Here is a 24,955-nt window from a genome sequence, read left to right on the forward strand (position 1 = left end):
ACAGTCAGGGCTATACAGAGAAACTTGTCTCGAAAAAAAAAAAAAAAATCATTCCAAGTGTTCTCTCCCCCTCCCTTTCCGGAAGCTGCGTAAGCAGAGACCTCATGAGGCCACCAGGTGTCGCCGCCGCGCCTCTCACGCCAGGGACATTTCGCATGCTGGGTGGGTGGCGCGGAGGAAGCAGGATGCGTCACCAGACCGGGGATCGGGGGATCCGGGGATCCGGGGAACCGAGCCGCGCGGCCGAGGCCAGGACCCAGGCTGGCGGAGGAGGCGACTCAGGGTGATTCACCGGGAGCCCCCGTGCACCGTGGGTGAATCCCACGCGGGGTCTGTCTGCCTCGCTCGTGTCCTTGCTGTCGGCTACCAGCCCTCAAGCTATGGCTAAGCTATGGCTCGGAACGCCCTCGGAAGCCTCAGTTTCCATTTTGCATAATGCAGATATCAATTCCTTTGCTTGACAAATCTTGGAAAGATAAATGACACGCGTGGAAGAAGGGACTTGTGCTTCATGCTGCGCACTACAAAAATGCCAGGGACATAAGAGCGGCTGCCTTTCAGTCACCTCTCCCCGGGTCAGCACCCTTTGGGTTTTGCCGTGGCTTCCCCCTCAGGGAGGGTTAGGTGTGGCGATTCGATCTGAGGATAGACAGTGAGGCAGCCGGCAGGGGGCAGGGTCACTCCGCAGAGCGTCTGGAGGGCTCTTCACCTGTGCCTCCCGTGCACACGTGAAACTCTCGGGGTGCCGGGAGGAGGGAGAAGGGGTTCCGGATCTCTCCCCCTGAGATCCCTTAGTGCTATGCAGCCAGGACCCCTGGGGCACCGCCAAGCCACCTACCACGACCACTAGGAAGCTTCCTGTGTGTCTCTCCTCCCGGGACCCCGGCCTGAGAGGGCTGAGCGTTCTCAAAGCACCTTTGTGCTGGCGATGGTGGGGTGCCTTGGTAGTTCTCACTTTGGGGAGAGGATCCCACCGTCCTCAAACTTAACAAACGTTTACTGTATACCCTAGACGTTATTTAAACACTCTCCAACTCTACAAGGCCGGCTGAACACTTAGTAAGCCTCCTGGCCCATGCACATCCCTTCTTTCAGAGCTTGGGAAAGGCTAGGGACTCTCCGGGGACAGGGAGGGGATTCCAGACAGCCCTCCCCGAAAGTTCAGGCCAGCCTCTCGCGCTGGAAACCCCGCGCGCGGCCTGCGTAGCGCGACTGCCGGGAAATCAGGAGAGAAACTTCTGTGGGTTTTTTTTTTTTTTTTTTTTTTTTCTCTCTAGAGCTCTCTGGCTTTTCTGGCTGTCGCTGCTGCCTGGGTTCACGCTCCTCCCAGCCCTGACCCCCACGTGGGGCCGCGGGAGCTCCGAGCTCCGCCCTTTCCATCTCCAGCCAATCTCAGCGCGGGATACTCGGCCCTTTGTGCATCTACCAATGGGTGAGAAGCGCATGCCTCCAGCGGCCACGCCTCCACCCGGGAAGTCATATAAACCGCTCGCAGCGCCCGCGCGCTCATTCCGCAGCAACCCTGGGTCTGCGTTCATCTCTGTCTTCTTGGATTAATCTCGAGGGGGATTTTGCAATCTTCTTTTTACCCCTACTTTTTTCTTGGGAAGGGAAGTCCCACCGCCTCCGGAAGGCCTCCGACACTTCTGGTCGCACGGGAAGGTTTTTGCCTCTTGGGTTCGTATCTGGACTTGTACTTTGATCTTGAGGATCTTCCGTGGGGGTCCGCTGTGGAGTGTGACTGCATCATGACCCTGGAAGAGCTGGTGGCGAGCGACAACGCGGTTCAGAAGTGAGTACAACGAAGACTGAGGTCTTCTCGCCCGCCGCCTGAGGTCTGCCGGGCTGTCATCGGCTAATCTCCCTGTTTGGCCTTTTAGGATGCAGGCGGTGACTGCCGCGGTGGAGCAGCTGCTGGTGGCCGCGCAGCGTCAGGATCGCCTCACCGTGGGGGTGTATGAGGCGGCCAAACTGATGAATGTGTGAGTCAGCACCCCCCCTTTCTCTGGCGTGGGTGGGGGCGCCCCTCTGATGCACGCGCGCTCCAACATCCCTGTAGGGCTCGGGGCTTTGGGGGACTTTCCCAGCGCTCTCGGTTTTGGGGAGTGGAGGGCGACATTTCTCAGAGAATTTTTTTGGGGAGGAGGAAAGAGAGTCGCTGCAGAACCCTGACTTCGCAAGTTTGAGGTTTTGTGTTTTTTTGTTTTGACAAGGCAACCCCAGTAACTTTGGACTATGCTTCCTCCCCCACTGCCATCAGTATTTGCATAGTCGGCCACCCCAGCACCCGTGCAGTACTGCGGCTGGGGGGCTGTTCTTGCATACACTCCTGATGCACGGTGACTCTTGTCCACCCCTCCCGCCTGCGGTTCCCGGAGCTCATACCCCCCTACCCCACCCCGTGCACGGCGACACCCCGCTCCTGGTCTGACGAACCCCTGACACTCCTTCTCTCCTGCAGGGACCCTGACAGCGTGGTCTTGTGCCTCCTGGCCATAGACGAAGAAGAGGAGGATGATATCGCTCTGCAGATTCACTTCACCCTGATCCAGTCCTTCTGCTGCGACAATGACATTGACATCGTCCGGGTATCAGGCATGCAGAGGCTGGCGCAGCTCCTGGGGGAACCGGCGGAGACACTGGGCACAACCGAAGCCCGAGACCTGCACTGCCTCCTGGTCACGGTGAGCCTCCCCCCCCCCCACGTCTCTGTCTCTGTCTCTCCCTGCCCCACCCACCCGTCCTGGTCACCTGGGTCCCGTGTTTGTCAACATAGCTGGGCTGGCTGGTCCAGCACCAGCTCAGTGCCCAGCCATGCTTGGCATGTCCCGTGGGCTGCCTAGTCACCCTGGCAGCTATTTTGAGCCAGCCTGTTTTTCCCCAGTAGGGCCCCTGGCGCTGAACAGAGGGATACCAAACTCCTAGAGTTCCCACTAAACCCTTCTTTTTCTCCCTCCAACAGAACTGTCATACAGATTCCTGGAAAAGCCAAGGCTTGGTGGAGGTGGCCAGTTACTGTGAAGAGAGCAGAGGCAATAACCAATGGGTCCCCTATATCTCTCTGGAGGAACGCTGAGACCCACTCCAAACATCTAAAGCAACTGTCGAGTTGCTGTCCCCTAAAAAAAGTAAATAAAATACATATTTGACAGCCCCCTCATCCCCCAGAACAATCCCTCAAAGGCTACCCTACCCGTGATACCTTCTGGGAGGGGCGGAGTCACCGAGACTGAGATGAGGAGAGGGGCATGAGCGCCCGCCCGCCCCCTGGGCTGTGGAGCCAGGAGCAGCACCACAGGTGGTCGCCGAGGTCGGAAGGAGGGCACCTCAGGCAAGAGGAGAGCGAGACTTTAGAGCCAAGGCCTGGCAGTCCTGCAGCCAGCCTCTGCTCGCAGCCGCAGACGGTCTGGACACCGCCGCAGGGGTGGGGTGAGGCGTCCCCCACCCTGCGGGACAGTGAACTGTGCATAAGTCAGCGGAGGGCGACGACCCTCGCCGCGGGAGCCGGGACTCGAGCCCGGGACTTCGCAGCTACAGCACATCTATTTTTAATATTGTGCTGGGCAAGACAGATCGCTTGCATATTTTTAAAAATTTCTACTACAGAGACATTCCAATAAACTCGTTAAGCCTTCGTGTTCTCATTGTATTTTATCCCCGCTCCCACCGGCCCCTTCTGCCTACCCTGTGTCGCGCCATGGGCCACCAACCCTTGTTAGGAGCTCTGAGCTCAGCAGCTCTAGACGCTGCTGCTGTCTGCTGTAGGCGCCACCACCCAACTCCAGCTTCATAGCAATTAAGACGCGGGTTTATTACGAAACCTGGCGGCCCATCCCCCACTGTTACCCACCGTGCTGGAGCTGGGGTCTGAGAATGCCAGGAAGAGGACTGCAATCTCCGTCCCCACCCTACTGACCTGCCACCTCTCAATTGAAAGACCAGAGAGGTGGTGAGAGCGCCTGAGGCGGCTCAGCTGGGGGCCTCTGGGGGGGGGGGGTGATCCCTGACCTCCCCTGGGGACGCACCCTAGGTCTCTTGTTCCTGGGATGGGCTCTGTGGATGCACAAAGGGAAAAGAATGCTTTTTCATTCTTTCCCCGAGCTTAAAATCAACAGTAGGAAACACCCTGGAAGCCTTGGCACCCGCTGCATCTCTCTCCAAAACGAAACTACCCGGCCCATCCCAGGGCTCCCCTGCTTCGCTAGCCTCAGTTTACCAGCGACCTTTCCACCAAAACCCTCGTGGGTGGAGAAAATCCCTGGGGGCGCCCTGGGAGTCACGCGCGAGGGGGGAGCCCCAAGGAGGGGAGTCCCCAGAGACCGGGTGTAGGGTTTGGAGGAGGGGAAGGGTATCTGGGGTGCAGGGTGTGGGGTAGGGAAGGAGAGAAGCTGGGGTGTTGGGCTTGCTAGAGCACTAGCCATGGGGGCGGGGAGGAGCGAGTGAGGGGAGATTAAGAATTAGGATACATACATACTGGAGAGTCTTGGAGTGAGACACAGGGGAGAGGGTCACCTTGGGGGGGTCTCTCAGAGGTATTAGGGTGTGAAAATGATCAGGCTGGAGCCTGAAGGAGTGAAAGGACTGGCAGGGGTGGGTTTGAGGGGATGGGGGGAGATGGGGCCACTGGTGGTCAAGGTGTGGACTCTCGAGTTCTCAGTCTGCCTGCAGGCAGTGGCTTCAGGCAGGTACATGTTAGCTCTCCCCTTAGGGCTTGTAACCTGCGGTCCCTTTTCTAACCTGATGGCCTCCTTGAACAAACAAGACACCTAACACTTTTTTGCCTTGTCTCAGTTTCTCCCTCTGATAAATGTCCTCCATTCCAAAGTTCTGAAGTCTTCCTGGCAGAAATCGCTTTGAATACCTGGTTCGCTGACTCAGCCATACCAGCCCAGCGTCTTCCTTCCACCCTCAAAACTACTCCAGCCTCATTTTCCCCCCAGAAAAAGATACTGGAGCTCAGAGCTTAGCTTGCAGTCTGGAATTATGGATGGGGGAGGGGAAAACTCTAGCCGGCTGAGGGGAGACTCCATCCAGTCAACAAGGAGAGCTGTCCCAGGTCATCGAGCTTTGGTCTTGTCCTGGGCTGCTGATCCCCTTAGGGACATCATTGTGTGCCAGGAAACGTGGGTGTGTTATTGGACGTTAAGCAGGAAAAACTTGGCGATGAGGACTTCAGGCAGATGGGCGTGGCACGCACGCACGCGCACGCATGCACACGCAGTCCCCCAGCACTTAGTTATAGGAACACCAGCCCCTGCACCGAGTTACTTCCGGGTTTTACTCCTGTTCCTCTTGGCCGAGTTGCTCAACCTCTCTGAGCTGGCTGGCTGTGACACACGCAGTCCATGTTAGCACGTGCTTGTACAAGCAGGTGTATGTTCACGCAGACCTGTATCCTGTGGAATACAACCTTCTTACAGATCCATGGTGGCGGATGGACACTACACAGGAGCTCGCTCCCTGGCACAGATGGTGAAGCCCCTGTGAGCCTGTTCAGCTATACTAAGGGACCAGGCTGGGGCAAGCGCAGGGCAGATCAAATATGCAGAGATGTTGGGGAAAATCATGTGAGATCGCTGAGAATATTTCATCTCCTATGGTTTGCGGGGTGAGGATATGAAGTGCGGGTCGTACTAGGGATTGGAGCGAGAAAAATTCAAGGCCTGAAAATGGGGTCTTCTTGTGGGGTCTCCACCCTGACCACGCCCACTCCACTGGGGGATTCTAGGCAGGGCTCACCACTGACCACGCCTCCAGCCCATTTCAATTATTCTACTTTAATTCACTGACTGTTCAGGACATCCCCAGGAGGTAGACACCATGATTAGTGTCCCTACTTCTAGGGAAACAATCGGAGGAGTTGGAGCCACCTGCCCAAAGTCCTGTGACTGGTGACTGGTCACCTCTACAGGTCAGGGCTCCATAACTGAGTGGTGTCACAAGACTTGGTGAGGACATAACATGCTGCAGGCTAACATGGATCCCTGAGGGACAAAACAGTCTGTCCTGAGGCTGGGACACAGAAAGTCACCTATGTATCAAACTCTCCTTTGCTGTGACGTGATTCTTTGTGTCACCTGCATTTATGTAGCTCTGACTGTGTGCCAGGCCTTTCCTGCTCCTCTGGGAACATACAGCTAACACGGAGGTCACAAGAAGCAACAGGGTTGGCTATGCCATCTTTAATGTCCAGGAGCTGAGAAGGGGAGGGGCGGCACTAGAAAGGGGGCGGGCCTTGGACAAGGGCTTCTGGGTACGAGTATCAGTGCCCGCAGAAACTGTCTAGATCTGGTCTAGAGTCTGGTGCACCCTGCGTGTTCCTGGTGCCCTGGTTGTGAGCCACCATGTGGAGCAGTCTCCAGTCCCTTATTTTGTATCTGAGACAGGGTCTCACTGTGTAGCTCTGGCTGGACTGGACTCCTCTGTGGAGACCAGGCTGGTCTCACACTCTCAGAGATCCCACTGCTGGTTTGGAACACTTGTGCTGTCACTGTTAGCTTTTTATTTTTCCTAAGAAATTTATTTTATTTTATGTATTGCACGTGGAGTTTAGAGGACAACTTGAGGGAACTGGTTATCTCTAGCATGTGGCTCTTGGGGTTTGAACTTAGGATGAGCTTGGCTGCAAGCCCCTATAACCTCTGAGCTTTCTCTCCCATCCTGTCCTTAAATTTTTAATGACTTCAGACAGGCCTGGAACTCCCTGTAGATCCTGGGATCCCAGGCCTGTGTGTCACCAAGCCCCAGACAGTTCTGACTTTTCTCCCTGCCTCTCAGTTCTGGAAATATCAAACTGGCTCTGCCCAGTTCACAAAGGAGACCATTTCTCCCCTAGTACCACACCACTAGAGGGGCCTCATTGCTCACCCCGTCCCTAGGGGCTGGCCTAGCCCTGGGGGAGGAAGCAGATGAGCTCAGATAGATTTGGACAAATTGGGGTCCCCCCAATCTGGGTGAACCCTGCTCCCAAGCCCAAAGTCATATCACACAGACTCCCTAGAGACTCTAGCAACCCAGGATCACCTCCAAAAACCCAACACAGCCTCCCCCCCACCCCACCCCGTAGCCCATGGCACACAGCCTAAACACCACCCTTCCACCAGGGGCCGAGACTTGGACTCGACCCCCCCTCCCCGCAACCAGATCCACAGTGCAGAATCCACAGGGGGGTTTCCTCTCTCTGCTGGCCCTATTCTTTCCCTGCGCGATTCCCACCCCACCCCCTCTCTGGACTCTGCTGTTCCCAGGACCCTGGGAGTGGGTGGAGTGAGAATCTTCCCCAGAAGAAACCGAAGACCCTCGTGTGCTCCAGTGGAGTGTGCGCTCCAGGCTGGACTGCACGAACATTGTGGGGTGGGGGAAGGCAAATTTGAGATCACAAGGGCGCACGAGGACGCCGGAGTGACGTTTACGTCGTCTTCGTGTACACAGCAAGCGTGCCATAAGTGCTTCTCTGCTGGCTCCAAGGCTGCCTGGAAGGGCAGAACTCAGCCCCCCTGCAAAAAACGACGAAGGCCAAGGATTGACGTTACTCCTGTCTCACGCTGACGGGTTACTTGAGCTCAGGGAGCCCAGCCAGTTGTGACTCAGTTTCCCCACCCATAAAAGGGAAAGTGCGAGGGCCCTCCCACCTGGTAAGGTGAACTCCATGGCTTGCAGAGTGCTCAGCAAAAAGCCAGTTGTTTCCAGAACCTTCATTATGGCTTCTAGCCACCCCACCCTCTCGCCAGACACTCTGGGGGTGGAGTGGGGCGCTGACCCAGACCCCAGGCGCCCCTCCCATCCTCCCCAGCAGGCAGGAGTCCCAGGTTCCCTGGTCCTTAAATTGGATAATTGGAGACAGAGGCGGGTGCTGGAGTCACAGACGGTGCTAGTGGGCGACTCTGCAGGCGTTTGGGCCCTTCTGGCTCCCCAACCTGGGGTCACACCGACCCACTCTAGGGCCCGTCTCGGGTGTGCCCTGAACGCACGCCGCCGACCCCCTCCGGAGCACGCTGGTGCCAGCCTTTCTCTGGTGCCCGCCAGGCCGGGTGTCTGCGGCCCGCGGGGGTGGGGGGTCCGCCCCGGCGGCGGGAGGCGGGGCGTTCGCACAGACCCTCCCTTTGTGAACGGCGCCTTCCCTGGGCTGCTTGGCGCTCACCGCTGGGCAGAGAGCCAGCTCAGGAACAGCCTCTGGCCAAGCGCTCCAGCCCCAACAGCTTAGCTGCCCTGGGGCCATCCGAGGAGCCTACTGTATGCAGCTCCTGAGCGCGGGCCACCGATAGAACCTACTATGTGCAGCCTCTCAGCTTGTGCAGGACCCATGTGCAACCCCTGAGCTCATGCACAACCTACTGTGTGTGGTTCCTAAGGCATCCAATGTGCAAAGCCTACTTGTGCAATCCTAGTGTTAATGCACAACCTATAACATGCATGCAGAGTGCAACAATTTATTCTGGGCAAATCCTGAGCAAACGCAAGGCCTACTGGGTGCAGTCCCTGAATGCTTGCAGGGCCTGCAGTGTTCAGCTCCTGAAAACGTGTGAAGTGACAAATCATCGTAAGCAGAGTACTTAGAGAGCCTACTGTGTTTCTTGGATTCCTGAAAAAGCCTGTGTATGTAGCCTGCTGAGCATTGCAGGACCTACTGTGTGTGCAGCCCTTTCCCAGTGTGTACACACTTGTCTGGCCACCGTGCATAGCTTCTTTGTTGCCTGCAGTTTATGCCATGCTCAGCTCCTATTGTGTGCACACACTGACATGCTACACACCGCACCTACTGGGTGCAGGCATCCACGTGTATAAACAAACCCCAAGAGAGAGCAGACACACACATTTAGGAGCTCTGTTGGCTGCTGGGTACAGCAGAACTAAACAGCCATCAACAGAGCCTCACACATCGGCCTGTCTGAACCAGTAGTCATCTGTAAAAGCCTCAGTGTGTGCACCAGGACAGAACTGGAGAGGTCTCTGTCCACTCTGGCTGCTCAGGAAGCATGCATGTGCTTTGCACGGGCCAACTGCCCCCGAGTTTAGGGGGAAAAAATAGAAACAACCAGTATCGGCTTCACATCTCCGGGCCCTGTTGTCAGGGGCTCTGCTTTGCATGAGACAGGTTCTGACTCTGAGGGAAGCATCTTACTGTTGGAGAAGTGGCCAGGGAGGCCTGCGAGGTGGCTTTGGGCATGCTAAGCTGCGGGTGGGGGTAGGGCCTTCAGGGTTCTTCCAGGAAGTGCCAAAGGCAGGTGCAAGGGCAGGCAGTCTCCATGGGCAGTGTGCCAGTCCTTGGCTTCCCTGAAACTGGGCACAGCAGCTGGGAGAGGTTTCCGGGGCCTGCCCAGCCCCACCTGGCCTGGGGCACTCTCGGGGATGGGCGGGGCTGGCAGGCAGGCATCCAAGAGGCACCAGCTCAGCCTGAGCAGGTCTGCACAAGAGATACCGAGGTTGGAGCTGAGCATGTACACTTGAGGGGTCTGCTAGGGTGGGGTTGCTGCGCTCTGCACTGTAGTACTGATGCTCTCCCATGCATGCCTCTAACAGCTGTCCCCGGGGTACTGCATGCTACCCAGGCACAGATATTTGTGTCCTTGGGAGAAACTTGCAGATACCCAACTCTGGATGGCTTATTAACACTCAGTAAATATTTGTTTAATGAACCGCTGCAAAAATACACAGACATTTCAGTTTGTAAATGTGCAGTAATTATGGACCGGGCACTTGTACATCACAAACAAGAAAAAAAAAAGTCCTTGGAACGAACAGTCTGAGCACGTAAGCACCTACCTACACTATCTCTCACTGGAAGAAACTAGAACCGGGTTAAAGCACCAGGACCTTCCCTGCTCAACCCTGCTTCTCTTCCTGGGTGCCCCTTCCCTCTTCCCTGGTCTCCTCTTCCCAAGGCCACCAGGCACCCAGGCCTTAGGTATGGAAGGACATTTAGGGTGTGGTAAGCCCCACATTCCCTGCAAGTATTTTCGTGATTTAGATTTCCTTTGCTTGCAGAACATTCCAGAAAACAAAACAATGGACATGAGTGGGGCTCAGAACTAGGGAGGGGCAGTGTCCTGGGGAACTGACATCTAGGTACCCTCAGAAGCCTCTTCTCCTTCCACAGTGGAGAAACTAAGGCCCAGAGAAGGGAGGACCTCTCTGTCCCAACTTCTGGGGACCCTGCTGGGATGTAGGCAGTGAGGACTTGAGGGCGGATGTGGGGGGGTGCTGGCGAGGAGCTGCGATCCAGAGAGTGGGGATGGAAAGAGGGTTGGCCCTGTGCAGTCCATCCTTACAGATAAAAGAATACCTTTTCTTTCTTCCTACCTTTACCTTAAAATTGTTTTAAATTTCTTTTCTTTTGGGAAACATGCACAGTGCCACATACAGCATGCTTGTGGGCGACAGAGAACTAATGTGCTGTGCAGGAGGCTGTTCTGGCTCTCTCTCCCACCAATCAGCAGCATGCTCCATGCATCTGTCTGCCAGGGACACACACAGTGAACAGGAGCGCAGATCACTCACTCAGCCATCCCCCACCATCCAGGACCCACATAGAAACCCAAGTGACCACACCAAGGCCATCCCAGACCCCACCCAGGCTCTCTTCTCCCCAACAGCCCCTGGAACTGACCCTGAAGGGCTAGGGAGACCCAGACAGGCTGCAGACACACTAGGATGTGTTCATCTTTCCAGCCAGCCTGTCTCACCCTGACGGTAATTAGATCCCAGACTGGTGGGGAGACAGGACAGCCCAGCCCGCCAGTCACCACTGCGGCCCCGCCCATAGCCCGCCACAGTTCGCCCACAGCCCACCAGTCATCACCGCGGCCCCGTGCCCACAGGACTGAGGCACCTGCAGGGTGTGTGTGCGAGGCGTGTGTGTGAGTGTGTGTGTGTGTGTGTGTTTGTGTGTGTGTGTCCAGTCAGGAAAGAGAATACTTTGGTGCCCCAGGCTGGCCTCACTGTATAGCCTAGGATGACCTTGAACTCCTAATCCTCCCGCCTTCATTATCCTTGTGCTGGGATGACAGGCACGCACCAGGCTCAGTATATGTAGTGACACCACCGAAGGCACTCAGGGATTAGTATCCACTGAATTGCAGCCCGAGATTCAGGTCCCTCAGTCCGCGCACAGCCTGCGGGTGCACAGACCCTGATCTCACACATGCATATCAAGCTGGATCATCCCCGCATGCCATGAAGTCACAGGTGCTTGCACGCACTCGGGGCATGCAGGCAGGCACTTCGGGAGCAGCACACGGGATTTGCCATTTGTAGAGGACGAGGCCACGCCCAGGCTGGCGGCCACGCCCACTGCTCCTGGAGCCGGAAGACCTGTGTGGGCGTCACGGGTTTCCACCCGCGCCGGGATTCCCTGGCCGAGATCACCCGTGACGGTGGCGCCGTCCTGCGTGGGCTACGCTGGAGCCGAGCTCGGATGACATCAGCCTTACGTTTGATTCTGCGCAGGCCGAGCACATGGAAAAAAGAAATAAAATGTGTCCGTGGGTTTTCCTTTGTGTTTTTTGCGTGTGCATTTGTAGAAAGTGCTTTTAACTAAGAGACCCTCATTTCACGCATGGAGAAACTGAAGCTGGGTCCTGCCTGCCTTACCAGCTCATGATTGGAAGTATATTCATCCCTAGCCCGTAGAACTCAGCGCCTCCATGGAATGACTAGCCCTGAGTTCTCTCCCCAGCACAGCTTAAACCTGAAGGCATATTGATACAGGTCGCACTGCAACTGCTCAGGAGGCTGAGGCAGGATTGCTTTGAGCTTGAAGCCACGTAGGCTACATACAAACCCTCAGCTCCAAAACACAACAAACAAACAAACAACACCCCACCCCCACCAAGGACTGAGATTGTAGTTCAGTGCATGCCGGCCAGCCGGCCCAGCTCCCTTCTGAGGGCTTAGTGGCACAGACCTGCCATCAGCACTTGGGGGAGGCAGGAGGGTCAGGAGTTCAAGGTCATCCTCCCTGCATAATGAGTCAGAGTTCAGTCTGTTTCCAAAAGACCACAGCAAAGCTCTGTGCAGGGCAGCCCCATCTCCTACGGTCACACTCAGTCTCTAGGGCACAAGTTGGCTCAGAAAGGGTCTTTGGGTGCCATAGCTACACACAGCACAACAGGCACCAAACCTGTAGCCAAGTGCTCCCTGCTCGGCATCCCTGCCCTCTGCTGTGGCCTGAGGCCATGCCCACATGGGAGCCAGCACACCCGGCTGGCCTGCTCGGCTGGGGTGTGCCCACTGGCTCTCGCTGACTCCATGGCAGACAACACTCTAAATATAGCCTGGGAGGCGGTGAGAGCTATTTTTAGCCTGGGTGGCTTGGGTCCTCCCAGTTCCCAGGTCAGCAATCTTGAGGCCAGCCAGGACCTGGGGGAAAGGGAGGAGGGTTGCTTCGTTTGCTGAGGTCCCTACCCTCTGTGCAGCCCAGATGACAGGTGGACCTGGGGAGGAAGGCTGTATAGGACAAGAGGAAGGAGAGGGGGAGGGAGAATCTTAGCGAAGGTACCTCTCTCAGACCCTCTGCTCTCTCCAGCCTGACTGGCCTTCTCCTGGGCCAAACTGGCTGCTTTCTATTTGGAGACACATCGTACTTTCCATGGTTATATTTAGCTGCTTTGGGGATCCCTCCACCCAGCCTGGCTAGCCTGCTCCTTCCCCCCTTCTCCCTCTCCTCCCCCTCCTCTTCTTCTTCCTGGCTGGCAGGCCCAGGGCTTGTCTCACCCATCACAGAGTGGGCATTGCCCCTCTGACCCTCTGACCTGCCAACAGCCTCAGTGTAGGGACATTCCCCTGGTCTCTGATGGGGGAATGGCATGTCTAGGATCTCAGTGAGCAAGGCCTTCTGATCTCCAGGAATCTGTGACACCCCACAACTAACATCTGCCTCCAGGACAGGGCAAGCTCCCCTGGCTGTAACCTTTCACCTCATTTTGGGGTTGTTAAGAATGCCTAATACCTCCTTTGGCTGGGGGGGGTACCTTGTCCCCACGGGTGGGCTACAGGGTGAGGGTAAGTTGAGGCATAGAAGATTCTTGGGGTAGAGGGAACGTGATCTTATTTCTGTTCATACTCCATCTAAGTGCTGGGCCACCTAGGGACAGTTTCTTGACCTCTCTGGGCCTCCTTTCAGGATATGACCTAGGAATCACAATGGCATACAGGATTTGTGAACAAATGTGTTAGAGAACTTAGAATGAGATTCACCCAGAGGACTGAGCCAGGATCTCAGGAAGGAGGCAAGTTCAGGCACCCAGTGCTGAAGTACTAGTACTTAGCAACCTAGCACTCAGTACTCTATAAAGTGTCAATGCCCACGTACCCAAGCCCAGCTAAGGAGCTCCTTCTGGTATCTCGGGTTTTACATCCGATGCGGCCCAGGTCTTCTGTTCTGAAAGCTTGATGGGGGAGAACCCAGACTACAGCCCAGGAAACTGAGGCCATGGACTGGGCTCGCAGGGTCTTATGACTGGTGACACACAGACCAGCACATGCTCCTGGCTTGACACTGGTGGTGACTTACACCTTATGCCAGGGCTGCCTTGGTCATTCTGTAGCCCAGGGTTGGATGTACAGAGACCTGTGACTTCTGGCTCACTGTACAGTGGGTGGTTTCAGACCCCTCCTCAGTGTCCACGCTCACAACAACAGAATCTTGTTCTGTTTTAAGACAGAGTCTTCATATGTAGCCCTGGTTGATGTGGGAAATATTGTGTAGACTCCACTGGTCTGCAACTTGTGGTCATCCTCCTGCCTCTACCTCCAGAGTGCTTGGATGACAAGTGTGCCACCATGACCTCATGAAGATATCAGAATTTGGGGGGCTGGAGAGATGGCTCAGTGGCTAAGAGCACTGACTGATCTTCCAGAGGTCCTGAGTTTGATTCCCAGCATCCACATGGTGGCTCATAACCATACGTAATGGAATCTGATGTCCTCTTCTTGGAGTGTCTGAAGACAGCTACAGTGTACTCACATACATAAAATAAATAAATAAATCTTTAAAGAAAATCAGAATTTTAGCCAGGCATGGTGGTGCACGCCTTTTGTCTCAGCATTCAGGAGGCTGAGGCAGGCAGATCTCTGAGTTTGAGACCAGCCTGGTCTACAGAGTGAATCCAGGGCAGCCAAGGCTACACAGAGAAACCCTGTGTGGAACTAAATTATTATTATTATCATCATCGTCATTATTATTATAAATAGTAATTTGGGCACAGGCAATGATATGGCTCAGTAAAGGAATTGCCATGAGAGACCCACAGCACCTACATAAAATCCATGGCACAGCAGCAGTGCAGGAGAATCCCTGAGCCCTGGTTTCTGCCAGCAAAGTCTAATCTGCCCAGTCCTTCTGAAACTGTCCCTAGGCCAGGGACACCCACGACCTCTGAACTTGCCCCTCAGCTGCTCTAAGCCTGGCATCCTCCCCGAAGCAAGATCAGGCAGGATCAGGAAACTGAGGTTCTGAGGCCCAGCCAGACTCTTTCAGAGGAAAGAGGTGAATCCCGTGCCCTAGGGCCTGGCAGGGCAGGAGACAGGAGCATCTTCAGAGAAAATGGCCGGAAGTACAGAGGAAGCTGCTGGTCAGATGGGAAAGTCAGAATCTTACCTCACCAGGGCTCCCTCAAACTCACTATGAAGCCTAGGAAGACCCGGCTAGGTTTGGGCTTTAGAAGGGAGCAGGGTGAGGGAAGATGGATGATGGTGGGGGTCACTGCCAGAGCCAGGAAACAATTACCGCGTGTTTCATCTTGTATATGAAATCTAAATGTGAAAATGGTGTGTGTGTGTGGGCGGGGAGCAGGGTTCAGAAAAGGGAAGGAGTCAGAACCTGGGGATAAGTACAGGGCAAGAAAGGAAGGGACACAGGCAAAGCTCACGAGCTTGTGCCGGTTACAAATAGTTACAGACTTACAGACAGAGCAACAAAAGGTATGGGGGAGGAGCTGAGAGACGGTCAGCAGTGACCCTCACCTGTCATTTTGAGGACACGGTTTTGATTTCAAGCATCCAGACTAGCTCCAGGAAATCCACCATTTCTGGACTCAGAGGGCACCTGCCCAGGGGTGTAGCCTGCCTAGAATCCACCAGTGAAGAGCTGGGATCGTGGGTAGGGCCTGTGTCTGCACAAGGCCTTGGGCTTCATCCGTTGAAGTACAGAAAAACACCTTGGGTATGAAGAAAGGTCATGGTGACTGCAGCCTGAGAGGAGCAGACAGATGGCTTCCGATCCTGGACACCTGTTGGACTGCTTGGCCCCCACATCCCACTGGCTGGCCTGGTGTAGTCTCACATGAACAAGAGCACATTTCTTTCCCATCTTGAGCTTGGAGTTCATCCCAGAATGATAAATTCTGATGAAACTAAGTGGGTGCATCCTTAGGCCGTCAGTGGGCAGCGTTCCATCATTCTTTCCACAGTAAACCCTGCTGGCTCCAAGGTTAGGGTCCCACTTGTTCTGGAGGGCAAGTGCACGCGCCCGCATGCGCGCGTGTGTACGTACACACACACACACACACACACACACACACACACACACTTCACATTCCTTCCTAGATGACCTTTCCCTTCACAGGGAAAGTTTTTCCCTCATCTCTTTGGATCTTCATCATCAGCCTGAATCCTCAGGCAGTGTGTTAAATTTCTACTGCAGAGATAAATGACCTTAAGGAAAAGCGAGAGAGAGAGAGAGAGAGAGAGAGAGAGAGAGAGAGAGAGAGAGAGAGAGAGAGAGAGAGAGAGAGTTTATTTGGTTGTGGGTTCTGGTTGGTCTGTCACTGAAGTTGTCAAGGCAACAGGAAATTGAAGCAACCATCCAGTCAGAGCAGCCAGTCCATCCTCCACTCATTCTTCCTTTTTCATACTGTTCAGGGCTGCGTAAGAATGGCGCTGCCCACAGTGGGCTGGGGTCTCCTCACACCAGTTAACGTCATCAAGAGCATCCATCACTGACAGGACCACAGACCAGCACCGTCCACACAGTCCCAGGTGACAGTACATTGTGTCGAGTTGATGACGAAAACTGACCAGGTCATCGTCAGAGTCACCTGGACCTGTACTGACTGTTCCTATGTCCTTAAAAGTACTTTTTCTTGGGATACGTCATCAGGCAGATCTCTGTGAGATCAACCCCATGCTAGTCTATGTAGTGAGTTCGGCGTCAGTCAGCAAAACAGGAGACCTTGGTTCAAAATTTTTTTATTTTTTAGTTCTTCATTTTTCATTTATTTATTTGTGTGTGGACCGAATGAGTTTATTGGGGCTGCTTGGGTGATTTGGGAGCTGATCCACCTAACAGTCACCAGGACATGGGTAAGGACTCGCCAGAGCTGAGTTGCTGGGCTGTGGGGTGCCCTCCTCTCCTCTCACTCACAGAATTGTTTCTTGCTCACAGAAGTCCTGAGCCTGAGCTTTGTAAATGTCTTGCAAGCCACATGAGCCTGAAATGTGTAATTTCTGTAATGTCCCCTTGCAGAGAGGAAACATACATAGCTAGGAACAGGATGACAGGGACAGCTGGTCCAGGACTCTCATCTCTGTCCCTTCCAAGAGGAAACTGGAAGTCTACGGTAGACCTTGTTAGATTTGGGGAACAGCTTATGATTCTGGGGTGTCTTACTTCAATCCTGTTGCAGGGGCTGTCATGCCCTCCCTGTGTGGATCCATCCACATGTGTGGTAGGGACCACGCTGGGTCTGCAGAGGTGGCATTGGCATTCTGAGTGGTACCAAGCATGCCTCATAGCTCAGCCTTGCCTTGGTGTGTTTGTGTGGGGGCCAGAGTGTCTTCTTTAATCTTTCTCCTCATTGCTTATTGACACAAGGCCTTTCACAGAACACAGAATCTATGCTTGCATACAAGCACTTAACCCATTGATGTCCTATGAGGATCATTACCTGTGGGGTGGGCTGCCCCTCTCTTCCAGCCACTCTTGATGTATGGGTGCCAGCGTGCCAGGAGGTACACTGTGGCCTTGAGGTTGGGGACTCAGATGGCACAACTATCCAAGAGGTTGCCATTATGCCACTAGAGACTGATGTTCCTGTAGGGCAGCTGCCTGAGTGGCCTCTGCTCCTGTAAGGAATCTCAAGAAACTCCTTGGACCATGTCAAGTATGGCGATGCACACTTGGTGTTCCTGCACCACAGAGGCAAATACAGGCAGAGCTACACTCTGAGTCCAGGACAGCCAGAGTTAGACAGAGAAAACAAACAGAATACCTTCAGAAAATTAATAATAAAAAATAATAATTAATAATAGACGGGCAGTGGTGGCACACGCCTTTAATCCCAGCACTCGGAAGGAAGGCAGAGGCAGGTGGATTTCTGAGTTCGAGGCCAGCCTGGTCTAGAGAGTGAGTTCCAGGACATCCAGGGCTACACAGAGATACCCTGTCTCAAAACAAAACAAAACAACAACAACAAAAACCAACAACAACAAAAAAAACCCAGTATTGCATTTATTTACTTGTGGGAGCCAGGCACATAGGCCATGGTGTTAAGTGAGGAGGTCGGAGGACAACTTGCAGGAGTCAGATCTACCACGTGGGTCCCAGGGATGGAACTCAGGCCCTGAGGCTTGGCAGTGAGTGCCTGCACCCCCTTGTCCCTTTGGCCCTGTTTGCTTGTTTAACTGTTTTCAATTCAATTGCATTTGTAGGTGTGTCTGTGAACATGCCTGTGGGTGCCTTTGGAGGCCAGAAGGGCATATCACATCCCCTGTCACTGGAGTTATATGTGGGCTCTGGGGACCTAACTTGGGTCCTCTGAAAGGGCAGCCAATGCTCACAACCTCTGAGCCAGCTCTCTAGCTGCCTCTGACCTGTTTTGATTCTGGTTTTTTTTGTTTTGTTTTTTGTTTTTGTTTTATGAGGCCTTAAACTCATAGCAATCCTCTTGCCTCCACCCCCTGAGCGCTGAGATGACGGCTTAAGACCCCACACTTGTCCAGTAGACCATTTGCATACATTTCCCCAGCAAAAACCGCGGTGACCTTCAGGGCCTGGATGATGTAGAAGGCTGAGAAGCCCCCTGCCAGGTTCTTTGCTCCTATGTGAGTGGACCAAGCCCCAGACTCTTCTATTTAGATGTGGGTGTGTTTGAGGCTGTCCTCCTAATGATCACAACCCTCACTGAGGGTCACCTGTTGTCCATGAACTCCCATTGTTCTCCTCTGGGCAAAGCTTGCTTCACTCAGCGTAGTGCTGGCGAGTCACCCCGTGCTCGCACCGTATTCCTTCCCAGGGCTGAGTTGCGACCTTTGGTATGAACGTTTCCTTTCCCTGTTCACCTGTGGCCGAATGCTTGAGATGCTTCCAGCTTTAGTCTCTAGAACCAGAGCCACTCAGAACATTCCTTTAAAAGAAACATTTCTCTTGCTTTTAGTTATTTGTACTACGTTCGAGTGCAGTACCCGCAGAGGCCAGAGGGGGCGTCAGATTCCCATGGAGCTGAAGTCATAGGCAGTTGTAGGCTGCCATGTGGTTGCTGGGAATTGAAGCTGGGACCTCTGCAAGAGCAGCTAGTGCTCTTAACTGCCGATCCACCTCACCAGTACCAGGGACTCATTCTGTAGCTCAAGCTAGCCTTGCACTCCAGATCCTCCTGCCTGGACACTGTCCCCCACCCCCACCCCCATGTGCTGCTCCTGAGTCTTGTGGCTTGATCTGCCTCTGTCATGAGAAAGCTTACACAGAGCCCTTTAGGACCTTTAGGACCTCTGAGAAGCTGTTCTGGACGGTGTGTGGGACTGCAGAGCCTATGGGGGTGTGGCCTGTGATTCCCGCGCATTAGCTTGGTTCAGGGATGCTCCTGCTGCCACTGTCACACACACCAGACACTTCCATAAACCTGTCTTGTTCTCTTTTTTATTCTTCCTGAGCCTTCACTGTCCTGGGAAGGCTGGCTCTATTTGGGGGTGGGGGTTGTCACTGATGTCTCATAGTGTGACCTCTTATACAGGAGAGCCTTCCACTCACAGAGCAGATGGGGACCCCTGTGCAAAGTGGAGCCTGGAAGCTATCCTCTCCTCCTCCTCCCCTGGGATCCAGGATCGATGCCCAGGTGAGTTTGTCAGGCCATGGTCCCTCAGACACAAACACAGGCCACAGTAAGTGGTGGCTAAGTCAACAGCACACCCTTTCTAGCCGGCTCTCCCTCCCTCCTCACTGTCCTAGTTCACCTGGACCTCGGGTCCAATAAATGTCTGCCTCAAACTCAAGTTCCATGGCAGCCAGGCATGGGTGGCTGCTACGAGCCCCAAAGACCACCTTATCTGCACCCTCAGATCTGTGACACGTCATCTCCCAGGGAGGAGAAACTTTACAGAGGTCAAACTGAGGGTCTCGAGCTGGGGGCCATCATGGATTATCCAGGACTTGCTGCATTAGTTTGGCCCTCAGAAGGAGGCAGGTAGGTGGCAGGCAGACAGACTGGAAGATACTGCCCTGCTGGCTCCAAAGGAGGAGGCTGGGGCTTCGAGCCAAGGGATGCAGGGCCTCAGGCTATTGTGAGGGAACAACTGCAGGTTCTTCCTGGACCGTCCCTGCAGGCCTGGACGGCAGCCAAGGGAGGCCTGTGTTGAACCTCTGATCCCACAAGTGTTTAGGAATGAAAGGTCTTCTAACTTTTATGGTGCTGGGATTGAACCTAGGGCCTTTGCACATGTAGTGTGAGTTTTCTTTCACTGAGCCACGTTCTGAGCCCCTTACTGGGTGACTCTAGGCAGGTAAACAGTGTGCCTGTCTCCAAACAAAACAAAAGGCCAGGGTGGAGCACAGTGGGTGGAGCACTCACCCAGTATGAACAAAGACCTGGCTCCCACCCCTAACACTTCAGGGACCCAGCCATGCTGGCCACACCTGTCATCCAGTACTCAGGAGTTACAGGCAGGAAGGTCAGGCTAGCCCACACTGTATAATGAGTTCAGGGCCAGCCTGGACTATGTGAGATGCTTGTCTCAAAATAAAACAGTTCAATGAGCAGACCTTATAGTCCACCCGGCCTGAGCCTCACTCCTCCCTCATCCCAGGTGTCCGATGGAGTCCCTGAGGAAGGGGATGTGGAAGGCTGGCCACTGTCCCTCACATTATCTGAGCCATCCAGGCCAGGGAGAGAAAAATAATTTAGAGTCGAGGCAAAAGGAAAATCGAGGCTTTTATTATGGAGGATTCGCCCTCCTGTGACCTCATTCCACACAATAGTAACACTGGGAGAATGGGCGTGGCACACGGAAAAAATTTTTTTAAATCAGAAATAAAAACCAACCAGCTTCACAAAGCGCAGGGAAGGGGGAGGAGTCTGAAGGGGGAGGAGCCAGCCCTGGAGTGTGAGGGGGAGGAGCCAGCCCTGGAGTGGGGACGAAAATGAAAAGTGCCATGTGACATCTGGCCAGTGTATATGGCTTCTGTGTAGGATACACCCCCATGTCCACCATCCTTCTCCTTAGGTTGGAAGTCCCTCCTGGGTGGCTCAAGCTGCAGCAGGTCTAACAGTTTTGGTTGTTTTATTTTGTTTTTAGACGATGTCTCTACAACCCTGGCTGTCCTGGAACTCACTCTGTAGATGAGGCTGGCCTCGAACTCACAGAGATCCCCTTGCCTCTGCCTCCCGAGTGTTGGGATTGAAGGCGAGGGCCCCCAATCTTGGCTCCTGATGGCTCTGTTGTGTTCTGGTTTCCCTAAGTATCTCTAAGCTGAGGCAGGGCTCCAGTGGTTAGGAGGGCACACAGGGGCTATTGGGGCCCAAGGTCCATCCTGGATACATCAGCCAAGCATGTCCTACCTTCCCTGGGAACAAGAAGTCACTTTGTCCTTGGCCTGTGTCACCTAGGGAGGGAGAACTGGAAGTGTGGGCAGAGATGCAGATTTGAGTTTTTTGTCCCAGAGGCGAGAAACAAAATGCTCCGACCACACACAGGCTGGCCAGGCAGGCATCTGCTGTTGACCTCCCGAGGGAGGCAGGTGTGAGAGAGTGAGAGAGTGCACTGAATTTGAGACATGGTCTCATGTAATCCAGGTTAGCCTTGAGCCCATTATGTAGCTGAGGAAGACCCTGAAGTCCTCATCTGCCTACCCCAGTGCCCGTGCCTGGTTACTTTGAGCTTGGGGTGGAACCCAGGTTTCCAGCATGCTGGGTGGATGCTCTGCAGCCCCGGTCCCCAGATTTCCAGCTTTTCTTTCTCCTTGCCAGTGTAGCTAGGGACATACATCCTGGGACCTGGTTCCTAGCCTAATGCAAGGTGGCTGTAGTTTGTGGGTGGGGGGAACTGGCTTTTCTGACTCAAGCCAGGTTCTGAGAGTCAGGCTCACTAAAGTCGCTGGCCCTCTCTGACCAATAATGGGAGCTGATGCACAGAAGCCAGACCCTTAGACTGTGCTCTCTGTGACCCAGCCCATGGAGGAGGAAGGGGGGGCTCTTAGCACCTGCAATGCCTCCCCTTAGTCACACCCCAGACTTCTTTTCCTGTTTCCATCAAATGGATTTGTGGGAACCTGCCACCTTACCTAGGCGGTAGGTCATGCCTAACTGGCTAGAAGATGAGCTAGCTGTGCTCGCCCCATTCACTTTGCCCAGGGATCAGTCTGGCCCAGGCTTTTGGCAGCAGATTTCCACCAGTGCTACAGGGAACCACTAGACTGGCTTCAGTTCTGCCGTTTGCTCCCATACTGATCTGGCAGGAGAAAGAGGCAGCTGGGGTCTTTCAAATGCTTAGGCTGCCTCTGTGTATGGCTGCAGACCGCATTGGCACACCCAAGCCGTGTCCTCCCTATACCTGCCACTGTCACTGTTACAGAGGGCATGTTTTCTTCAGTCCAATCCAATGCCAGGCATGCAAGCACAGGCCCGTCATGTAGGTACTCTGGAGACAGAGGCAGGAAGATCTCCTGTTCCAGGCCAGCCTGGACTCTAGGGCTCTGTTCACAAAATAGAAAGAGAAGAGGCCTGGCTCAGGGGTAGAATGCTGTCGAGAATCTACCAACAAGGGTCTAGGGGCGTGGTCAGGGTGGAGCCCCGGACTACAATCCCCTAGTGAGGGGCTGGGGGAGTGGTCAATGTAGAGCCCCACCTAGAATGTCCCAGTAAGGGGCTGAGGTCGCAGTCCGGGGTGGAGCCCCGCCTAGAGTCCCCAAATCCTCATTGGGGTGTGGTCTGGGTGGAGCCCCGCCTAGAATCCCCAGTGAGGGAGCTGGGGACATGGCCAGGTATGCAGCCCTGCCTAGAATCCCCTCATCTGGGAGTGCAGACCAGGGCTACAGTCCCCACACTGAGGGGCTTGGGTTCTAGCTAGTTACAAAATAGTTTGTCCCAGGAAGGAGGCAGGGGGATCTGGAGCCACAGTCACGATGTGGGACGGAGAACCCTGTCACTCCTCGATCACCTCGAGAGATAACTAACCTGCATTTCTGCCCTCACCACCACCTGGGTAACTGTGTAACTGGGAGAAAATGGGGAGCCGCCAGTGACCACGTGGATCTCAGGCTTAGGAGACAAAATTACACACTCGGTCAGACCAGCAAGAGCTTCCTTTGAATGGAGACCCAGATGCCCTCTCTGGAATGGGCCATGTCTCTGGAGAAAGGGTGTCACTGTGTACATGACAGGGCCACTCGGGAAGGACACAGGGCAGCACAGGGTGCATTGTGTGTGCCGCGTGTGGAGCCAGAGGTCAAGGCTGGGTGTCCTCCTCTGTCTGGAGTTTACTGACAACTAGGATGGCAGTCCCTCAAGCCCTGGGGACCCTTCTGTCTCGCCTTCCAAGTGCTGAAATACAACCTTGTGACACTGCACCTGCATGCTTTATGTGGGACCTGAGGACCGCACCGCACCTAGGGTCCTCACGCTTGCAAGGCATTGCCGTTTATCAACGGAGCCCTTTCCCCAAGGCAACTAAGGAAAGGTTTAAAAATCGGCCACAGTAGTGACTCTTGACGAGGGGGTGACAAGGCTAACAGCTCAGTTAGGCCAGGCGACAGTCAGAGACCCAACCGGGGGTCATAAACTCCAGCTAGGTCAGGAGGATCCCAGCATTCACAATGGTTTCTGTTCCTTTCGAATTCAAAGTAGGAAGGATTCAAATATTTTCCTTACAGGAAAAATTGGACAATACCTCGGGGTTGGGGAAAAAGAGAGGGAGAGGGAGAGAGGGGGAAGAGAGAGAAAGAGAGAGAACTAGAGAATTATGCAAGGCTTTTTGTCTTTGAATGGATTCTCAGAGGCTGGCACGCCAACCAGCAAGGGATCGTTGCGGGCATGTTGCTCACAGTAGCCCATCAGGTCTGATGAGGCCTTGGAGACCTGTGTAGCACAAGGAGGAGAAAGGAAAGGTCAGATGGGACAGATCACATCAGCCACAAGGCAGGGAGAGCCCAGAGGAGGTCACACACAGGCTGTGGTACACACGCTGTGGAATAGTACGCAGCCATGATAAGGAATGAGACTCTGACACAGGCTACAACATAAAGGGAATTTGAGGAACTTGTGTTCAGTCATAGTCAGACACAGAAGCCACATAGTATATACTCCCTCCATGATAAGGTATTTCTAGAATGAACGAATCCAAGATAGGAAGTAGATAAATTGTTGCTAGGGGATGGGATGAAGTGATGGCTCCCTTTAGAGATCTTTGCGTGGGCTTATGGTCCCAAAAGACCATGAGGATGTCTAATAAGCATTGCGAACGCACAAAATATCACCCACAGGGGCTGGGCATGTGGTCTGGGTGGAGCCCCGCCTAGAATCCCCCCAATGAGGGGCTGGGGGCGTGGTTTAGAGTACAAATGTTCCATGTTCACGTGACCCTCTGGGCTCCTTGAGGACTCTAGGTGGCAGCTCCGCTCTGACCACGCCCCCAGCCCTTTTTTCTTTATTTACCACACAGATCAAACAGTTTTCTTTTTCTTTTTTTTTGGGGGGGGGGAGGGTTCGAGACAGGGTTTCTCTGTGTAACCCTGGCTGTCCTGGATCTCACTCTGTAGACCAGGCTGGCCTCGAACTCAGAAATCTCCCTGCCTTTGCCTCCCAAGTGCTGGGATTAAAGGCGTGCGCCACCACGCCGGGCTACACAGTTTTCTTTTGATTTCATCTTTTTGAAATGGAATGTTTTGTTTCATTTCCTTGTCACTGCAAGAAATGAAAACCTTGCCCAACTGTGGAAGCAGCTAGACCCCCATCTGCGCCATTCCTCTGTGTATATATCTTCTGCTTGCATCTGTGGTAACCAGAGGAAGACACTGAACCGGCCTGATGTGGAAAGCCACGTTTACCCCAGGCTCTGTCCCGCCCGACAGAGAGGCTGTGGCTCGTGCTCAGGGGCCCCGAGTGCGTGTCTCCGGGTTACACAGCCAGAATCTATGGCTAAGGACAGGCGCTCATTCACCGGGTCCCCCTCGTCCCCCCACCCCCCGACACAGCTCACCTTGATGCGTTCGATCCCAGCTTCGATGCGCAGCTGCTCCACCAGCTTCCGGGCCTGGGCGACGTTGTTAGTACCTGACATCATCGGCCATGAGCGTGGACCTGGCGTCTAGAGAGCTGGAGGGCACAGAGGGCATGGCGTGAACCTGCTGCTTAGACCCTGGGAACCCTGGCCCCAGACCCCGCTGGCCTCTCAGAGTAAGGGAAGCAGCACTTGCTCCATTCCCGCAGGCGGAGTGGCAAGGGACAGCAGCCACTGGGCCACTCAGGGTCATCCCAGCCTCGCCACGGGTCTCTCCCTTAGCCAGTCATACAATCACGCATTCATTCATCAAACGGGTCTAGAGAACTGTGACCACCAAGGCCCAGGCCCGGGGACTAATGATAATTCTACTAGAGATTGTCTATTTGTCCTGGGCTAGAGGACTCAAGCAGAGGCTCCGATGTCCCCAGATGGCAGCAGAACCAGTGATCTGGGTATAGGCTAGGCTACCTGGGTGGTCTGGGCGAACCGAATTCACTTCTGGGAAGGCCACCGCTGGAGGGACTCTTCA

General features: G+C 54.4%; 2 protein-coding genes across 3 annotated transcripts in view; one reads left to right on the forward strand and one right to left on the reverse strand.

Moving 5' to 3' along the window:
• The first annotated feature begins 1,522 nt into the window (after positions 1-1,522).
• Positions 1,523-3,626, forward strand: Gadd45b (growth arrest and DNA damage inducible beta). 2 transcript variants are annotated; one of them, XM_021174943.2, is made up of 4 exons: positions 1,523-1,792; positions 1,881-1,982; positions 2,462-2,684; positions 2,963-3,626. In XM_021174943.2, the coding sequence occupies exons 1-4, from the start codon at positions 1,749-1,751 to the stop codon at positions 3,074-3,076; spliced, it is 483 nt and encodes a 160-aa protein (XP_021030602.1). In that variant the 5' UTR covers positions 1,523-1,748; the 3' UTR covers positions 3,077-3,626. The 2 variants fall into 2 exon arrangements, with proteins under 2 accessions (XP_021030602.1, XP_085699506.1); XM_085843380.1 differs by lacking the exon at positions 2,963-3,626 and adding an exon at positions 2,738-2,925 and having other exon boundaries at positions 2,462-2,697.
• Positions 3,627-20,143: 16,517 nt separating this feature from the next.
• Gng7 (G protein subunit gamma 7) overlaps positions 20,144-24,955 on the reverse strand; it is a 62,872-nt gene continuing 58,060 nt past the window's right edge. The window contains exons 3-4 of the mRNA XM_021174860.3: positions 24,403-24,518; positions 20,144-23,282 (exon numbers count right to left, since the gene is read on the reverse strand). Of these exons, the coding sequence (XP_021030519.1) occupies positions 23,157-23,282; positions 24,403-24,486 (210 nt within the window). The 5' untranslated portion in view covers positions 24,487-24,518 and the 3' untranslated portion in view covers positions 20,144-23,156. The remainder of the gene's footprint in view (positions 23,283-24,402; positions 24,519-24,955) is intronic.

This window comes from Mus caroli, unplaced genomic scaffold, assembly GCF_978045245.1.
Source record: "Mus caroli unplaced genomic scaffold, Mus_caroli_1 scaffold_9, whole genome shotgun sequence".
NCBI lineage: Eukaryota > Metazoa > Chordata > Mammalia > Rodentia > Muridae > Mus > Mus caroli.